The sequence below is a fragment of the Mya arenaria genome, chromosome 17, assembly GCF_026914265.1.
Source record: "Mya arenaria isolate MELC-2E11 chromosome 17, ASM2691426v1".
NCBI classification, from domain to species: domain Eukaryota; kingdom Metazoa; phylum Mollusca; class Bivalvia; order Myida; family Myidae; genus Mya; species Mya arenaria.
In genome coordinates, this window is record NC_069138.1 from 43,599,746 (window position 1) to 43,619,887 (window position 20,142).

The following is a 20,142-nucleotide window of genomic DNA, read 5'->3' on the forward strand; positions in this document are numbered from 1 at the left end:
CACACACATAATAACACAAGTGAATATGGGCATGGTTATAGTCATTAAATGAATTATCAAGTGAATGTTAATTGTCATCAAATACCTCCTTATGTTGAATCAAGCTATTTTCTTTATATTATGTCATTTCAATGCTCAAATTTATGACTGTTTCGAAAAAAAAAAATCGTTTATTTGCACTGTCTAGATAAAACTCCAATACTTTTGTTTCAATTCCATAATGAATAAATCTTTTTATAAAACGCAGACCACACGGACACCACTCAACAAAGTCATCGCTATATGTCTGCCATGCTTGACAGGCGACACAAAAATACCCTCACCTCTCATAACAAATACCCTCACCTCTCATAACAAATACCTTCACCTCTCATAACAAATACCCTCACCTCTCATAACAAATAGCCTCACCTCTCACAACCAATACCCTCACCTCTCACAGCAAACACCCTCACCTCACAACCAATATGCCCACCTCTTACAACAAATAGCCTCACCTCTCACAACAAATACCCTAACCTCTAATAACAAATACCCTTACCTCTCACAAAAATACCCTCACCTCTCACAAAAATACCCTCACCTCTCACAACAAATACCCTCACCTCTCACAACAAATACCCTCACCTCTCATAACAAATACCCTCACCTCTCACAGCAAACACCCTCACCTAACAACATATATGCACACCTCTTACAACAAATACCCTCACCTCTCATAACAAATACCCTCACCTCTTCCAACAAACACCCTCATCTCTCACAACAAATAGCCTCAGCTCTCACATCAAATACCCTCAGCCCTTACAACAAACACCTTTTCCTCTTACAACAAACCCTCACCTTGAACAACAAATATCTTCACCTCTAACAAAAAATACCCTCACCACCCATAAAAAATATCCTTACCTCTTACAACAAATACCCTCACCTCTTACAACAAATAGCCTCACCTCCCAAAACAAATACCCTCACCTCTAACAACAAATACCCTCACCTCCCACAACAAACACCCTAACCTCTTACAACAAATACCCTCACCTCCCACAACAAATACCCTCACCTCTTACAACAAATACCCTCACCTCTCACAACAAATACCCTCACCTCTCACAACAAATACCCTCACCTCTCACAACAAATACCCTCACCTCTCACAACAAAAACCCTCACCTCTCACAACAAATACCCTCACCTCTCGCAACAAATACCCTCACCTCTCACAACAAATACCCTCACCTCCCACAACAAATACCCTCACCTCTCACAACAAATACCCTCACCTTTTACAACAAATTCCCTCACCTCTCACAATAAAACCCCTTACCTCTCACAACAAATACCCTCACCTCTCACAACAAATACCCTCACCTCTCACAACAAATACCCTCACCTCTCACAACAAATACCCTCACCTTTTACAACAAATACCCTCCCCTCTCACAATAAAACCCCTCACGACTCACAATAAAACCCCTCACCTCTCACAACAAATACCCTCACCTTTTACAACAAATACCCTCACCTCTCACAATAAAACCCCTCACCTCTCACAATAAAACCCCTCACCTCTCACAACAAATACCCTCACGTCTCACAATAAAACCCCTCACCTCTCACAATAAAACCCCTCACCTCTCACAATAAAACCCCTCACCTCTCCACGGTCATCTTAAGTGACTCCTCCTCCGGCCAGAAGCGGTTGTTATACAGAACATCGGGAGTGGCTAGCTCGGTGATCATACTGCCCAGGGTGCGACACAGATCTGCACTCATTACCAGCCTAAGGAGATAACCAGACAATGTAGGCTTTGTTCCAAGGTCATAGCAAACATTTTGGGGGACCATCTTTAATAACCACACATTCTGTAACTGGTATCTGTTTAAAGTGATTTAAGTACATTTCATAATAACAATCATGCACAGCCTCTTTGATCATTTGAATATGATTTGCCTCTCTTTAAATTTGAGAATTGTGAAAAAGGAAATGTCATAATCTGCATTAGATATTCAAAATGATAAACAGTATTTCAACGATGCAGCTGTTTTCAGTGTAAAATAAATGACCTATACCCACTGCCACCCTACCTGTGTGCTTTGACTGATTTTTGCTCTTCTTGCCCGGGGGTTGGGGACTGAGGCCGGGGGGCCTGGTAGTCATGGCAACACACCCACAACAGTTCCTCTACATACAGTTGGTTACAGGAAATTATTGCCTGGGAACAGAAAATGCTCAGAAGGTGAAAGAGTTTATGGCAATGCCACAGGAGAAAGGAAATATACATGTATTCAAACTCGACATGTTCTACAATGACAATGAAAAGTGGGACTTCTCTAGGTACTTCTTCACAACACAAGACCACAATCTGGCGCAACATCGTGTCAACAAGAGTGAAATAGTATAAGTTACCATAACTTTCTTCACAGTCTTTGTAAAATATATAATGTTTAAACTAAGAAGTTCACATAAAATGGGTACAATGCTTTTGCATCTATTTGGTTCTTTCCAATATATTTTATTTTCCTGCACTATTTTTTAATCAAATTGTATTTAGGCATTAGTTACAGCCTTCATTTTATTTAAGTAGTTTATACTATCTTAATGCAATCCTAGGCATGCAGTTGTTAAGTATTTAAACTTAGTAAAGATAAATGTTTTCAACTTATGCATCTATTGGTGAATTGTCAATACATACAAGTAAAGGCTATGAATTATCTGATTGTGGAAGTTTCTATCAACAAGATTAACCTATAACATGTTTCAAACAATTCATTATAATATATATAGAAAGTAGCTTTGGCGCAAGTTAAATTATTGTGAGTAATGTTTCAGAAGCTAATGATAAAAATGAAATATTTGTTGATATATAAATATAAACAAGCACATCTAAACACTTGTTTCAAATCTTGTTAGAAATACAGCAGATCACATGTGCAGTTCTGAAAGTTTGCGTTTTATCTTTATTTAGGATTGTTGGGATAAGAGTGAGGTTTGTGCACTTAAACTGGTTTAAACCCCCAGATAATTTACATTATACTGACCGTTCCAAGGCAGTACCTAACAATCCTTGATAAACATACCTAGTTTTTTATATATAGTGTGTATGCACTCAGACAACGCAAAAACTTTTTCTCCTTCACAGGACATTGCGAAAGGTAAACACTTAAAGTTTACCTGTCGCAACAAATTTTTACCTGTCGCAATGTTACAAACAGTATTCGGTTACATCAGCCTAAACTTTGATTTTAAGCCTCTTTTTTAAATAAGTTTTGTAATTCCCCATTATAACAGGTTTAGATCTTTTTGGTTAGATTTGTCCTACAGTACTATAATAAATTACAAAAAAAGCTAAACATCATGTAAAAAAAAATCAATATTCGAATCTTATGTCATAATTTTTTTCTTCCCTTGCCTCCCCAAAAAAACTCATATCTGGTTCGCCTACCCATGGAACAACTAGATCTTACTCTTTTAATTCATCTTTAAATTAAAGATACAGTACAGTTATAAAATGTAACGAATTGTACTACAAGTCAAACTCAGGCACAACATTTATGCAAAAACGAAAGTAGATTTCTTGTTATTGGCAATGTTAAACAGAGCGGAAAGAAAGTCAGCTTGGTATATTAATCATCATATTTAAATTAACACGATTGCCGGGAACAACTTCCCCGAAAATAATTTCCGAACATTTCCTTAAAATAGAAGTATTATAGTACGAGCTGAGATTGGAACCTTACGCATTTTATCGGCTTTTACGGAAACATGTCGAAACGGGGTTTACAAATAGTGATACACGGATTAACACGCTGAATAATCATGATGTAGTAGTTAAAAATAACACTGAACATTTATTTAGAAACTGAAAGTAAATTTTCCGAAAATTAAACGGTGCTGACTGTAATTTTTCACCGGACATTGTGACCGACCTAAACAGAAGTTTCGTCGGTCAAAATGGAAATATACCGGACATGTCCGACTGTCCGACGGACATTCGCATTGTCTGATGCACTGTGCGGCTTGTGCTGTTCTTCCATGTTACTTGTTTGTGATTTTTTATGTTCTATGTCTTTGGCGTTTACCCAGTGCCATTAAACCGGGTTTATGTTTAAACATTTTGCTACTGAGCTTGTTTCTGAAGCTTTTCGCATAAATATTAAAACCAATGACTTCAACAAACTTTGTTCACATTAATACGGTTCTGAACAATCAGTCCATTGTTAGGCAATGTTCTTATATTACACGAGAGTTAAGCGTTCAACATGTTTACCTGGTCAAGAATCTGCTGTGACTGGGCATGCCGAAGCCCTTGACCTATGACCCCTGCATGGAACACGGAACTGTGGGACCTCAGGGTGGTGAGAGAGAGCCCATGCTTTGTGTTCTCCTCCCGTAATGACACGCTAGCGTCCCGAGTCCCTGATCGACACACCTCCAGTTCATGCTTCCCTCCCAACAAGGGCTTATTTTCCTGAAGCAGAGTAGAATAATTTATTGAAATTTAGCTTAATTTGTACTTCATTATTTTAACCATGGGTCTGTTTCATCAATAATCCTAAAGGAGGTTTAAAACCAAAGAGAGATTTAACAGTAGTACTCCACTTTCCACAAATCTCTCCTAGCTACGGTTTTACTCCTAAAATTTGGACTCGTGATTTTTAATTTGTTTAATCATAAATGACATTGCGGTCATGAAGTAAAGTGATATTATACTTTCAAAACTTTTGATGAAACACATGACAATATAGAATGAGTGTGGGGCTTGTCTCCACAGATAACAATCAAACCCACTTATAATAAATAAGCCTCCTTCTTTCAAGTGAGATAGTACAGTATTGCAACAGTTACTCACATAGTCTACACACGCCTCCACAATGTATCGAACCAGCATGGTTTGAGTGTGAGGCTGTCTTGCAAGTTTCCGGGCAAACTTTTTACACCCCTCAACTAATGGACCAGCTTGCTTCTGGTCTGAAACAACCACAACATAAAATATCAAAACACTATTTTATAAATCATGCAGGCAATGATAAACAGCTACCAAGAGCGTCTACAAGCATAAATGCAGACTCTCATGTGTTTTTCTCACTCTATAGACAGCCATAATCTGACAATTAATAGAGCAATTGTTGCAAGCTTTGCCACACATATACACTTTCTAAAAGTAATCGGCAACATACAATTTAAGGTTTTATGAGAATATCACAAACTTTGGCATTTAGTTCTAGCCAAAGGATAAAATTTGCACAACACTTACTTACGATAAACACATATCATAATCATGTTTGTCGTAATTCTTTTAAAAATATTTCTAAATCTTAGCATGTTTGTCACATACTGTTAAGCTGACGTAATAAATGTAATTACTCAACATGAAACATCAACTCAGGTCATAAGTTTGCAGGGCTTCTAAAATACGACCATTTGCTGGTTTTGATTTTAGCCACACTTGAAAGATTACAGCGTCAGAAAATGGCCATTAATTTTAGTCCAAAATGGCTCTGTAAGTGGAAAATATAATACAGCAACCTCATTTGCCATTCACACATTCTAAAATACCCCCAATAAATGATAACCAATAGACTCGGTCAAGCTGCTTATCTGCAAGATCTTAACCAATATCTGTTTATTGGCAGACCCTTGTAATTGGTCCGTAGATCACATGGTAGAACACAGGAGACACAATCCAACCAATCATGTGCTTGTCGAAGGGTCCGGACTGATTTTCAAAATTATAGAAGCCCTATTAGTATGTATTATTTGTTGTAGTTAATTTTCTATTATTCTCATTATTGTAACTACAACATTACTCGCCTTCCATCTTTAGCACACGAAAGAACACTGTGACCAATGACCCGACAGCCTTGAGCCCTGCTCCACTGTCGAGCTCCGTTGTTATGGCAACCTGGTTAAGAATGTCCAAGGTCAGGTGGGTAATGTCAAGGTCATCGTGCAGTAACAGCGGGGTCAAGGACGACCAATGATCAACTAGACATGATTTAAAGGAACACCTGTAATACAAGATATATAGATTTAATAAATTGGACTTTCTTACATTGTGAATTGGTGTTTCTTTAATTAAAAACAGCTAGGATAACAATAAGGGATGTTACAACAAACACAATAGGCAAATCATGAAATGTTGTTTATATCTCCTCCTGCAATCACACCAACAAAAATCTCCGGAAATTTTTGAAAAATTTGCTCAAGAAGATTTTCTTTTTTTAATTTTCATTTTGGATTCAATCTATTAAACAAATTTTGTAAGTATTGTCTATGTGGACTATGTTGGTGTGCCTCTGGGCACTTGAAAAATAGTGGCATCGTAACCAACCCAGGGCTTGAATTTAACTTTTTTTGATACTCGTAATTTTTTGCGAGTGTTTAACTTTTCAACTCGCAAAAACAGACACTCACTCGCATTTTTTAAGGGCAAATCTTTGTGTTTGCTAGGCAAAATACATATTGTATGGAAGACAATGATAGGTATAGTTTAATTGATTTAATGAATTATCATGTAATTTTACATTAAATGATATCAACATGTAACACTGACAGTACGTACTGAGGAAGTCTGACAAAACCAGTATTGGTCTGTGCAAAATATTTTTAAAATGTTCCTTTTGTCATCTATGTTGATGGTCAATTTAACGTACAACTCCCTCTTTCACTTCGAAACAGTTTTGACAGACATATTCTTTCATTTTGGCTTCTTTTTGGGAACTGATTGATCATCGCCATCGGCCATCAGCGATTTTAAATCAACACGCGTAATAAACTTATCTTTTTGCTTGTCATCATTCTACAGACTGTGTCTCGATACGATTATTGCTAAATACCGCTGCCAAAAAAGTATTTTATTATTCTCCTTACGCCATAACCAACATTCTTCAAAAAAATAATAATCAGCCAATGTTGTATTTTGATGCCAGGTGGCCGGCCATATACATATTTGGTATCATTTGAAAGGGTACTGCTTTCTGGCTTATAATTAATGCACAAAAAAATTACTGAAAACACATTATAGATAAATGTGTTCTTTATTTCACCCGAAATTGGAAGCGAAACAAACCATTGTTCAATCTTTCATGGTCAAAAAAGTGTGTTTGAAATATTTCTATCAGTAAAATATTTCCTTTCTTATCATTTTCTACAATAAACATATTCATTCTCTACACATTCAACTCTTATATGATACCAAAATAACATGAGGTTAAAGGTCATCAAAATTTCACATTCTTGTATTGCAGATACATTAATAGCAAATTTCATTTGTCTTTCACTTCTTGATGTGTTTCAGTAAATAGTATATGCTCATTTTCACAACTGTTAAATGTATAATAATGCCAACCATTCAAAGTAAGCTATTCTGGTTAATACCCCAAACTTAAAATCAAACTTCGTATGACAAAAGAAAATAATACACCGAACACAAACTTATCTATCATAGTGTGACCTTGACCTTGAAGGTAGGGATAGCGGTCTTGTGCAGGACACATCCTCATGCTATGGTGATCACTTTTCTCAAATGAATTGGACAGGACAAAAACAGGACAGATGGACTGATGGACAGCCTTACTTGAAACCCCCCCCCTAATTCCTATATAGCCCTCACGTCACTTTGTGCAGCAAATACCACCTCAGATGAAAGATTCCCTTATCATAAAACTGAAGAGTTTTTACAATCATAGTAACTGCTACATGTTTTTACAGTTAGTGATTTCTAATTTTCCTGCAACGATAACCTTGCTTTGACATACCTTACAAGATTATCACCGGCTGTGCTTTCCCAGTGTGTGAGCGTGTGCAGGTTTGTTAGGAGTGTGTGTTTGTCCGTGTCCTTTTTGTAGTGCAGAAGATCCAAGGTGTGACACACACAGGCATCCAGCACACCCGGCAGGCCGGTTTCAACCTCTCGTTGTATACGAACCAGCTGTGATAGCTACAACAGAAGGCATATATAAGGAGTAATTATAGAAGTTACAAGAACACCACCTAGTCTGACTTGGAGACAGTCCACCAAACTCCAATCACTACAGCCCCGAACAATTATGATTTTTAAAAGAAAGTCTTGGTGCACAACAGTCTTGGTGCACATCAGTCTTGGTGCACATCAGTCTTGGTGCACAACAGTCTTAGTGCACAACAGTCTTGGTGCACATCAGTCTTGGTGCACAACAGTCTTAGTGCACAACAGTCTTGGTGCACAACAGTCTTGGTGCACATCAGTCTTGGTGCACAACAGTCTTAGTGCACAACAGTCTTGGTGCACAACAATCTTGGTGCACATCAGTCTTGGTGCACAACAGTCTTAGTGCACAACAGTTGTAGTGCACAACAGTCTTGGTGCACAACAGTCTTAGTGCACAACAGTCTTGGTGCACAACAGTCTTGGTGCACATCAGTCTTGGTGCACAGCAGTATTGGTGAAAAACAATCTTGGTGCACATCAGTCTTGGTGAAAAACAGTCTTACGCACAGCAGTCTTGGTGAAAAAACAGTCTTGGTGAAAAACAGTTTTGCCCACAGCAGTCTTGGTGACCCCCCCCCCCCCCGTTTTGGTGAAAAACAGTCTTGCGCACAGCAGTCTTGGTGAAAATACAGTCTTGGTGAAAAACAGTCTTGTGCACAGCAGTCTTTGTGAAAAACAGTATTGTGCAAAGCAGTTTTTGTGAAAAACAGTTTCGGTGAAAAACAATCTTGGTGCACAACAGTCTTGGTGAAAAACTGTCTTGGTGAAAAACAGTATTGGTGCACACAAAGCAATATCTCTATACTTAGTCTTAGAATGAAACGAAAATGCTCAAGGTACAGATTTTCAAGTCAAAGTATTCAACCAGGCTACCGCTATAATTCTGCATTGAAGGAAAATAACCTTTTAGGGTTTTTCCATTAAAACATATAACCAACAGGGGGAAGGCAATTATATTAATAGTATATGGGTGGGTGTCTTTTTTCCCTAATTTGGATCCTAAAAGGGTAAAATTGCGTCTGTATGGGGGTGGTATAATTTAAAAGTACTTTCATCCCGGGGGTTAAATGTTTTAATGGAATAGCCTTTAGGCACTAGTCAATTATCTAATGAAGTTTTAAAAGTTTTGTTTAAACACATTCTGAGATACAGCATTATTTGACAGACAAGGACAAATCCATAAGGCTCCCCATGTTGTGGCATTCATATTTGTTCCAACTTTCATACATCAAACAAAACAATTCACATGTACATATGATTACATCAAAACTTTCACTTACCTGCCCGTGTGTTTTTGCAATTGTGAGAATGTATGCAAGGATTTCCGCACCAACTTTCTGCCCCTTGTAAAGGATTATATAGCATACTAAACGCTGAAGCCATTTCCCTCTGTAAAAATTGGAAGTGAACTTTGTAATAATATTGCTAAAACTGTCAGCATGAACAATAAATCATCATTTAAAACACATCCTAAAGTTAAATGCATGACAGAAATGTTATATGAATTGTTTCATAATTATACATATCAAGGTAATATGTTAATTGAATGTAAAACCATATTATGTAAAAGCTTCATAATTGGGAAGGGAGGTTCAGGGGTAGGATAAGCAATCCATCCAATAAGCAGATAGGTGATGTCATTGGCTAGGATTAAGAGTTATATTCATTGTGAAGAAAGAAAAAAAGGCTTTTATTTAGCTTGATCGTGACAAAAGCGGACAGCTTATAGAATCACATTCTAGTCTGTTTCCTGGGCAGAAACCAGTACTTGTGTCCATTTTAAGGGGCTATGATTAGGTACCAATGTTCTGGTTTCTGTTTTTTTATTGCCCAAATGTTCATTCATATAAACATTTATAAATGACATAATTATATATGTATACCATTTAATACAAACCGTTATACTAAATAATATCAATGTGAACAAATAATTATTGATCTAACTCTTTGTTTGAAAACTCCTATTAGCGTTTGAGACTTGTTTTCAAATAAAAAAAGGTAGACAAAATTATTTTTTTTAAAATGGGAGAGGTGGTGTGTATTTGATGTTTCGAAATAGTGTTCCTAATATAAATGTTAAATTTAAAAATGAAAAAAACAACACCTACTAACTTTAAAAAACCTACTTGCTTTAAAAAAATGGATCTTATAAAGTACAGTTCTTTGGTGAATATTTCATTCAAATGCGCTTTACAATACTACTATATACTGGAGCTGTTTTACTAAGATAATAAGTGTTCTAACTGTTGCCATCGTCTATTATAGGTGTTGATTTTATTCTTCATTGTTGCTATTGTTTTCTCTATTTTTAGTCGTTTATTGAGATATTGGACAAACATGGCACATGTTGGTATTTTTCCTTCACATTTTGATTTAAAAATGAATTATTTTCCTAGAAGTATCATAAAATTTATTTGATAACCTAATTTTTCTTTGTTTGGCATTAAATCACAAAAGCTAATGATTTTATATGATAGTTCTCTAAAGCTCACTTCATTGAAAGAATTTGTTATGAATGTTCTAAATTCACCCCAAAACGTCTGCGAAATATGACATTGCCAAAACATATGGATGTTTGAGTCGATGTTCATTACACAAAAATCACATAATCTTGATGCAACAATATTGTACGTGTAAAGCTTATCATTGTTTGGAAAGATATTCATTATGTATTTATATTGGAATTCCCGAAGTTTCGTAACTATTGTTAGTTTGAGCGCCTGTGTGTACACATTTTTCCATTGTATAGAGTTAAGATCAAATTGAGATTCCCAGTTTTCTTCTCGAGTTCTATTTTCAGGTTTAAGTTGTATAATAAGATTCTTGTAGACTATTTTACTAATTTTTGTATTGTCCTCCATTTTATCTACAAATGTTGGGGATCGAACCTACAACCTCTTGGGTGAGAGGCGGACACCTATACCAATACAACAACTCTCATCCTCAAAATAACTGTATTTTGAATAATTGCTAAGGTGTTCAGAAAACCACACTACCCAGGGTAAATTACTGTCTGAATACTACATTTGGCCAAAGGGAACTCGTAAACTGTTCTTAAATCATTTTCAATCAGTACAAGAAATAAATAATTATTTTTTGGTCCCCAGGAGCCATTAGATAAGCGTTTTTCTGAGGACAATTTGCATCCCTTAACTTTACAAACTAATAATTGGCAATTCACGATCTCAAACATTGCTAATGAACAAGGACGGGCAGAAGGTTAAAACCTTGTAAACAAAATATGTTTGTCAAAACATTTTGCCCTGAATCACATTCTCAGAAACATGTTGACGATTGAATAAGTTTAAAGTTTAAAATAAAGGCAGTTATTATTAATGGTTGGACAATTTCTGAATGAATGTGAAGACAAATATTTCAAACTTTGAACTACTGACCTCAAAAACAATAGGGGTCATATACTGGTCAAGGCCAACCTACCACTGAAGTTCCATGGTCCTAAATCAACTCATTCTCAAGTTATTGTGGTAAAGAGGAAATCAAAAGAAGCTTATTTGACTTATTACAAACAAGATTGTCCGATTTCAATTAACAAGATTTTTTTTCTTATCTCGGCTTGTTTTCAAAAATTATTCAAATCTGCAATATCACCTGTTATCTCCTGTGTCCAGCATCTCCTTTGTGAGGGTGTGTATGTGAGAGCCCAGGGCACCAAGATAGGGCAGGGACATGCCCATCTCCAGACGGCCCCGTCTGTAAACCTGAGTCTGTGTCTCTCTTAGTACCTCCTCCTGGAAGGGTAGCATGTAAATGCAAAAAAGGTGTGTTTTTGAGAGCCCAGGCCACCCAGGTAGGTCAGAGACATGCCCATATACAGACACCTCTATGCTACCCTTAGAATCTCCTCAAATTAAGATGAATGGGGTTGATGTGTGAGGTGCCTTTTATGATGGCATAGAAAATTCCTGCTTTTCTACATGAGCAGTCCTGGGGAATGACAATGACCAGAACTCAAAATCAATAAAAAATCCATTTACATGAACAAGCGCTTAAAGAATTTTACCAGAGCTTAAACTTAGGACTTAAGCTAATTTTGATCACTGAATGACACAAGAAATAATTATATTATGGAGATAGCCCTGGCCCCATGGTCCCTGAGGAGTGTAAAAAGAATGAATGGCAACATCCATCAGTTGTTGTTTTTTCAATCAAACAAAGGGGTATAAGTCAACAATTATTGAAGACAGAGTTATGGGCCTTGCTGTAGATGTGTAAATAATCATCTCTGGCAACGTCTGTACCAAGTTTCGTTTCAATATTTTTCATCAGAATGTTCTTTTAGTTATGGCTAAGAGTGATGGTTTTTGGACAATATTATGGACATTTTTACTTCCTCCCCAAAAAAGATGAGCTAATTTTTGATATATTTATTTCTGTGCAGCAACAAATTATTAAATTAATTAAAATACTGGTATAGTTATGTAATGTCATCCCTAGTAGCAACAACAGCAATTTGCTACAAACTTTCAAAATAAATTTTCAGTAAACCTTGTTTTATAATGATTTCTGGAAAATTCGAAGTCAAAATGATAAACAAATGTTTCATGAACTTGTTCTTCTGATTTCTTAGCTCAAACACCCACAAGTCCAAACAAGCTGGTTCCAGCCGGATCTGTCCATGGATAACAAACGAACAAGCTTGCAAGGAAGGTGCACATGTTCCTAATTTAAACAGAACGGTTTCATGGCCACGCAATAACAAACTTACAATGAGGAAGGCGCAGATATTGTTTATTTCTGGTAAAGGAGAGGTTGCTTCACTTGGCAATAACTCTGAAAAATAAATTACCATTTTGTATTATTCTACACAATATTGATTTGAAGTTAGGAAACACTCCAAACTCTACTTTAAGAAATTCTATATAGAAATAGGACTCAAGATTATTCAGACTTAGCTAACTAGGCCATATTTTAAATTGCAGAAAATGACACATTTATATAATTCAAATTGGGTATTATTGCACATGTCGCGACCCCTACAGAAGGGTGAGGGTGTGTGTGTGGGGGGGGGGGGGGGTACATGATTTCTTTCAGCACTGGTCATGTGACTGGAAGCCATGCAGGTATGCAAGATAATATTGGATCCAGTTGATGGTGTTTAGATCAGCTCATCTGCTATGGACATGATTATACATGTAAATACAAAATTATATCAATGCCGCTAATAACCAGTACGTTGTAGCAAGAACAAAAAGCTCACTATTTAAAAAACAAGAGCACCATTTTCACAGATTTCAACACTTGTCTGTTTTCAACAGTTGATTGTGATTAATATGAATTTTTATTGCCAATATTTTTTTTGCATGATGACAACACCAGGCTTTGTCAATTGTTAAAGATGCACTATTACTCCCAAATAAGATATTCCACAATTAATAATATTGTTTTAATATTCCAAAATGGATGAATAAATGTCAAAAACAACGGTTATTATGAAGGATACCGAGTTGAATTTGAAATGAGCATAAAAGACGGTATTTCTACCTTATAAAACTATAGCAGACCACAGTAAATATTTTATCATTCACCAATCATTTAATATTTTTGCGTGTTCTGCTATTAAACACATGGTTTCAATCTTGTTTTCAGTAACTATTATTTTCCTTAAATGGATTATTTAGAAAGTAGTGAAAGGTTCATCAGTCAAAATCTATGTTTGTTATACATTTGTATGCATTAATTTGGAATAAGAGTGTCACTTTAACATATTTTATTCGACACTAACACCAAACAGCTGGAAAAAATGAGATGAGAGCTAACCACTTCAAACAAAATTATTTAATAACCCTACCTGCAGAGGGAGTAGAATTACTGATAAGGAAGTTGAGGAGACTGTCTGCACTGGTCTCGTTCTGTATAATCAAGTGGACAACCAGCGTCATAAGGCTGAAAACACAAAAAAAGCGTGAAACATTTAAGTGACCATCTTATTTAAAATCAATGCATTCACATGCATAACAAGCATAAATTTTACGTCAACAACCTTTATCAACTTACTAAATAGTGCAATTAATGACACAGCTATCCTACCTCTTGAATTCTCCCGGGCGACTGGCCGCCCATGGCTGTAGCTGGGTGTGGAGTCTATTTAACACCTGAGCGTTTACTGCAACCACATAGAATGGGATACATTTGTATATTCAAATAATACAACCAGCTGACTTTTTTTTTGAAACTCAATGCAAAAAGGAACAAAATTAGTGTGTTGAAACGCTAAAAGTTCACTTAGAACCGGACTTTTTAAGCCATACTGGATATCATGTATGACAATTTTAAAATGAAAGAGCTAAACAAAACATTATTAATCTATTTTTCCACAATTGCATGTTGAGAAAGAAACTTCTCCATGTATAATTTCCTATATGAAGAGCAAATGGACTTTTCTGCCTTTTAACTGATATGCCAATAGGCTGTTTTTGCAGTTGATTACCATGTATGATACCAACCAATTCTGTACATATTGAAGTAACAAGAACATCATGGAAATAACCTCCAATATTGTCTTTTATTCAACAAAGGGACACAACTCAATAACTATTACAGTCTGTGTTATGCACCTTTGTGTAAATGTGCATATTTCCTCTGGCAACAGATGTACCTAGTTTCTTATAACACATTTTTTGAATTATGGAAGCTAAAAATGGCAAGTTGCAGTACTCACATCTGGGTATAAGGTTGTTGGCCAGTATGTGGAGCAGGACTGGTGACATGGAGGCTAGCTGGAGCAGGAAGCCTAACACAGGGGCCTGTCCCTGCCCTGGGGTCCCATCAAGGCTCTCCTACAGAGCAAAGGTCATATAAATTTGAGAAAATTTGATGGTTGAAAATAACTTAGGAGTGACACTCGCGCTTAATATCCAATACATACACAGGTATAACAAACATGAATTTTGAGTGATAAACCCTCAACTTCTTACTAAATAATGCACTTATGGAACACATTAATTACTGATAACAAGATTGTAACCGTGTTAAATAGCTGGAAAGGCAAAAATATGAAATGATTGGTACTTGCTAAAAGATTTACTGTTGGTATATTTAAACAATTGCATTGAGTGTGGTAAATCTTATTTGGGAGTAAGAGTGCATCTTTAAAAGTATAGAACAAAGTTTCAACTGTACAGTTTCACCTAATTTAATATAAGCACCCTTTTCAATTTAAGCCAACAAAAAAACAAATCAAATCTTACTCAAATTTTCCTTTTAAAAAGGATTAGCAAATGGCTATGTACCTGGAATAGTTTAAGTAGAGCATCACGTATATCCACACCATGCTGGGCTGCCAAGTGTCCAAGGATCCCTACCACAGAGGCCATCTTGGGAATCTTCCCCTCCATGCCCTCCCCATCTCCCTGGTTACCATGACAACTGTAGTCCTTGAGCCCGCACATCAGCACACGAGTGATGATTGCCTGGGGGAACGCTGACCTGTGAACAGACATATCTTGAGTGTTGACTGCTTGAAATTGCAATGTTTTATTTCATGCAAGTATTCATGATTTCAGCATGTTAAAAATTCAAAACTGTGTAATTATACATTCGAAACTTGTTGGCTTGATATCTCATGGCTCACTATCCTCGTTGGCTTGAACCAGATTAAAAGGACTGGTTTTTTTACTCTTTGTTCATATAAAATTTCATTGGATGGGTCGATATCTTGAGGGTCGATATTTCTCCACGCTCGATGTCATATTCATGGTCCCAAGTAAGAATTTCACACTTTGTTTTGTTTGCTTGGGTCGATGTCATTTTGTGTGTTCAGGTAAGATTTTCACACCTTCATTTGTTTGCTTGGCTTCATTTAGCACAAGGCGCTAATCGATTAAAATAGCTTCATTGGTATTATAATTATTATCAAATTTAAATGGTTATACTGTTTGAGCAAACATGCCATCACTTTAAGTTCTGTCTCTTATTGTTATTGTTATCTAAGTTTACATTTTAATGCATTTTGATAAGGCAACATTCACATAAAATATTGAGCTGAATACTTTTCTCAATCTATGAATTCTTACGAATTTCAAATGCTGAGCAATCTAGAGAAGGACCCGGTACAACCCGGGGGATATCTAGATCGGCAACCTCAAAGGTTTCTGCCTTAGGAACTAAAGGGACAAAGAGAAAACTTACTATTAAATATTATCTTGAAAATATGAGGCCATAATGGCTGTTGAGTGGACGAAAATCTAAAAACCTAATTGCAGAAGACTTCAGCATACCGCGGAATACTCTTTCAACTTGGTTGAAAAACAAAGATCAAATTAAAGCCAGATTTCTCGCCGGTAACATAGAGCCCAAACGCAAGCTAGCTCTTCTCTTGCGGAGATAGCGTAGCAAATAACAAACGAGGTAAACACGACTTTTTGTAGCGAATCAAAGAAAAAATCACATTCTGTAAGCAATCCCGCTTGGCTCGGAGCCAAGGAGTTTCGACTGTATAATGAAAACCTTCAGTATATTACAAGGCAGAACTTTAAGTCATGGTTTTATTCCAATTGCTTGCTCTTTCTTGACCATAAAAAATGTACAGAAATAAGATGCCAATCTTTTCTACCACACATGTTTCATAAACAAGTGTTTGACATTTATTCCTCAAATTATCTATGTACAATAGTCCCGGTTTTCCCCTTCTATTTTCAATGTAAAAAAATACCCACAAAACCGGAACCCCGGAATTACGGATACCGGACAAAAAATCGAGCAAATTTGTTAGTTTTCAACGTAATTTTACCTCACAAAACCGGACATATGTTTGTTCCAACATATCAAAATGATTTTGTGTATTAGGAATTCGCGAATCACGTGTCACTTTGTTTTGACAGTCGGTGCATCGTTAAATATTGCACTTGTGATGTTGTGTTAACTCGATAATCGATAATGATGATTGCGCTGTGGATTGACTGCCGCACGATAATCAAAGACTTTTATGATTGAATCAAATTAGAGCGATGCGTTAATTTAACTATCAAACATACTTAACAAGCATTAAATTACAGATAATTGGATCATTTGTTTGTTGGTTACTCAAATCAAGAACTTTGATTGGTGATCAAGTCAAGTCAAGTCAAAGTCAAATAACGTTTATTCACTCATACCATAATATATGGCAAATGAGAAATATACAATGAACATCAATGACATGGCGGCAGATACATGTTTAAGTTCAGAATAAAATACCCAACATGGGTATTGGAGAGTCATGAATTTGAACACACAAACATACACACATTACATATATTTTTGAATGTGTATTACTGCAATTAATAACAAAAAGTCACATGTGGAATAAAGTACTATATTTTCTATTCCTATATGCATTCATTTGTATCGTATCACATAAATGTAACTCGTTGATTAAATCATGATACAAATAAGCTAGTATATGCTAAGGTGTAAAATACAAATAAAAGAATAATACACCATATAAATGTTCTGTAATTGAAATATCAGTATAGTTAAAAATGACTCAGAATTACAACCAACCAACTACCTAATCTTCGAAAAAATAGTAGTTATAAATCTAAACAAATGTATTAGGGTGTCTATAGAAGTATGGTTTGAGAAACTGTTTTTGTTCCTCATTAAAAAGGTTACATTCAAACAAATAGTAAAATTCATCACCTACTTTATTAACACAATGATTACATACTCGTTCATTTAGTGGTTGCCAATTTCAATAGGCATCCTGTGATTTCTTGTTCTAAATTTAATAAATGAAAATAATTGCTTGTTTGGCGTTTTACTGAGATATTTTTCAAGGCCAAATTCGTTTTTGAATATTCTGTAAAAAATACTATTACTTGCATTTGCTATATTCGACGCCCAGTCATTTAAAAATAGATCATTTAACTTTTGCTTTACATTGTTTCTTAACCACGTAGGATTTATAATATCTTGACTAAGCCATAAGTTATTTCGACCGCATTTCATAAGGATCGTTTTCATGAAGTATATCCAAGGAATTTTTTTCATCTAAATTTCTAAAGGTGATGCTATATTGTATATTACTCTATATATCAGGGATGAGAGCTTGTCATGAGTGTTATTGTTAGGAAAAAGTAATCTCCCCCAAAATGCTATACTTTTTTCTGATGATGAAGTGGTCATTTTCGCGAGTTGTTTTATTTTAAGACTTGGAAAAAAAGATGATTATAAAAACGCAGATTTTGAGTAAACTTACTCAGTACATCAAATCCTCACTAAACCGGAATCCTCACTAAACCGGAAATTTTGCCGAGTCCGGACCTTGTCCGGTTAAGCGAGTTTCTACTGTATATATATCCAAAAAAATTCATTATCTTAACATGTTGAAGACCTCACAGAGACTTTTAACTACATAAACAAAGAAATTTGTTAAGCCATGAAATAGGGCAAAATATTGACCTACCCGATATGTGCCACAACCCAGTCAAAATGTGGAGTGTATTTAACTGACGCCTCCAACAAAGCATCTACATAGCTGGCAGTTGTTGCTGTCGCCCTAAAATAAATCATGTAATGTTTATTTCTTTGCAAATTTATTGAAAAAATTCAAGTCTGTCAAGTCTCAAAATCTGAATGCATTTTCCATTGACATCCATGTAACATTACAGTAATTCAAAATGGAGCTATATTAGAAATTCAGAGGTTCTAACAGCGGATAATTGTCAATCCTTGAAAATATCCGGATGTCTTTTTGAATATATAAAGGATTCATGCCCAAAGCAGAAATTGTTTCAAAAGTTGTTTATATTCATTTTAAGGTACTTCCAATTGTTTTTTGATAACTATGCATGAGCAAAAAATCATCTTTAATTCTGTTCATTGGTCCTGTCGAGAGTAGGATCCCAGATTGGTCTGAAGTTGAAAACTCTCAATCACGATTTCAGGATTTATCATAATTAAACTTTAGAAACCCTGAAATTTTATACTTAATCTACCATGTTGATATATGGAAATTGTAACATTAAAATTTCTGAACTTCAAGGAGGACACAGCCAATACCAAAATAATCAATAGCTGTGACAGAGACAGCTCAACCATTTCACAGCTCTTAACCAAAATTCCTTTGTGGAATAATAAATGGTCATCAATTGCAGTACATGCAAGATAAATATCTGACTTGATAAGTTAAAGTGACACTCTTATTGTTTTCTACATTTATTCATCCTTTTTGGTATATTAAAACAATTATATTACTCGTGGTAAATCCTATTTGGTAGTAAGAGTGCATCTTTAAAACAAGAGCTATCACAGAGACAGCGCGCTCGACTCTTTCGCCGCTTTTCAGTGTAAGGATTGACAAGTTTTGGCGAAACATGCATGGATCACTGTTAGATTAGATTTCAATGCAATACATGATGTGCTGAGATATTAACATAAATGTGGTTACATGCACAATTTTAACCAGATTTTTTAAGTGTAATAATAAAGGGCCATTATTTGCAAAATACAGTTATCTTACTTGGTTATTCAATTAGGTTGGGTGGTTGAATACCATTGTATAAAGTCTAAATGCAATACATCAAGTAGTTGCTGAGATATTATCCTATGTGTGCTAACATGCAAGACCTTAACCAGAATTTCTAAGTGGCATAATAAAGGGGCAAAAATTATATAATATGAAAGATGGAGTTATCTTACTTGATTAAATAAGAAGTTTAAATGGTTGGGAGCCTGTGTGTAAAGTTTCAATGAAATACATGATGTATTCGCTGAGGTATTGACTTTAAAGTGGTTACATGCAAAACCTTAACCAGATTTTCTAAGTCTAATAATAAAGGGCAATTATTTTGCATTAGATGCAAACTAGAGTTATCTAACTTGATTAATTTAGTAGGTTGGATGGTTGAGTACCATTGTATAAAGTCTCAATGCAATACCTCAAGTAGTTGCTGAGATATAAACCTATGTGTGCTTGCACGCATAACCTTAACCAGAATTTCTAAGTCAAATAATAAATGTCTATTATTGGCATTAAATGCAAACTAGAGTTATCTAACTTGATTAATTTAGTAGGTTGGATGGCTGAGTACCATTGTATCAAGTCTCAATGCAATACCTCAGGCAGTTGCTGAGATATTAACCTATGTGTGCTTGCACGCAAAACCTTAACCAGAGTTTCTAAGTCGAATAATAAAGGGCAATTATTGGCATTAAATGCAAACTAGAG

At 35.6% G+C, this 20,142-nt stretch overlaps 1 protein-coding gene across 1 annotated transcript in view; it reads right to left on the minus strand.

Moving 5' to 3' along the window:
- Positions 1-20,142, minus strand: part of LOC128222811 (integrator complex subunit 5-like) — a 36,496-nt gene that overhangs the window by 6,534 nt on the left and 9,820 nt on the right. The window contains exons 5-18 of the mRNA XM_052931936.1: positions 18,379-18,471; positions 15,224-15,419; positions 14,653-14,770; positions 14,022-14,097; positions 13,783-13,877; positions 12,700-12,764; positions 11,583-11,722; positions 9,254-9,362; positions 7,762-7,943; positions 5,816-6,012; positions 4,854-4,972; positions 4,272-4,472; positions 2,089-2,216; positions 1,658-1,783 (exon numbers count right to left, since the gene is read on the minus strand). Coding sequence (XP_052787896.1) covers positions 1,658-1,783; positions 2,089-2,216; positions 4,272-4,472; positions 4,854-4,972; positions 5,816-6,012; positions 7,762-7,943; positions 9,254-9,362; positions 11,583-11,722; positions 12,700-12,764; positions 13,783-13,877; positions 14,022-14,097; positions 14,653-14,770; positions 15,224-15,419; positions 18,379-18,471 — 1,845 coding nt within the window. The remainder of the gene's footprint in view (positions 1-1,657; positions 1,784-2,088; positions 2,217-4,271; positions 4,473-4,853; positions 4,973-5,815; positions 6,013-7,761; positions 7,944-9,253; positions 9,363-11,582; positions 11,723-12,699; positions 12,765-13,782; positions 13,878-14,021; positions 14,098-14,652; positions 14,771-15,223; positions 15,420-18,378; positions 18,472-20,142) is intronic.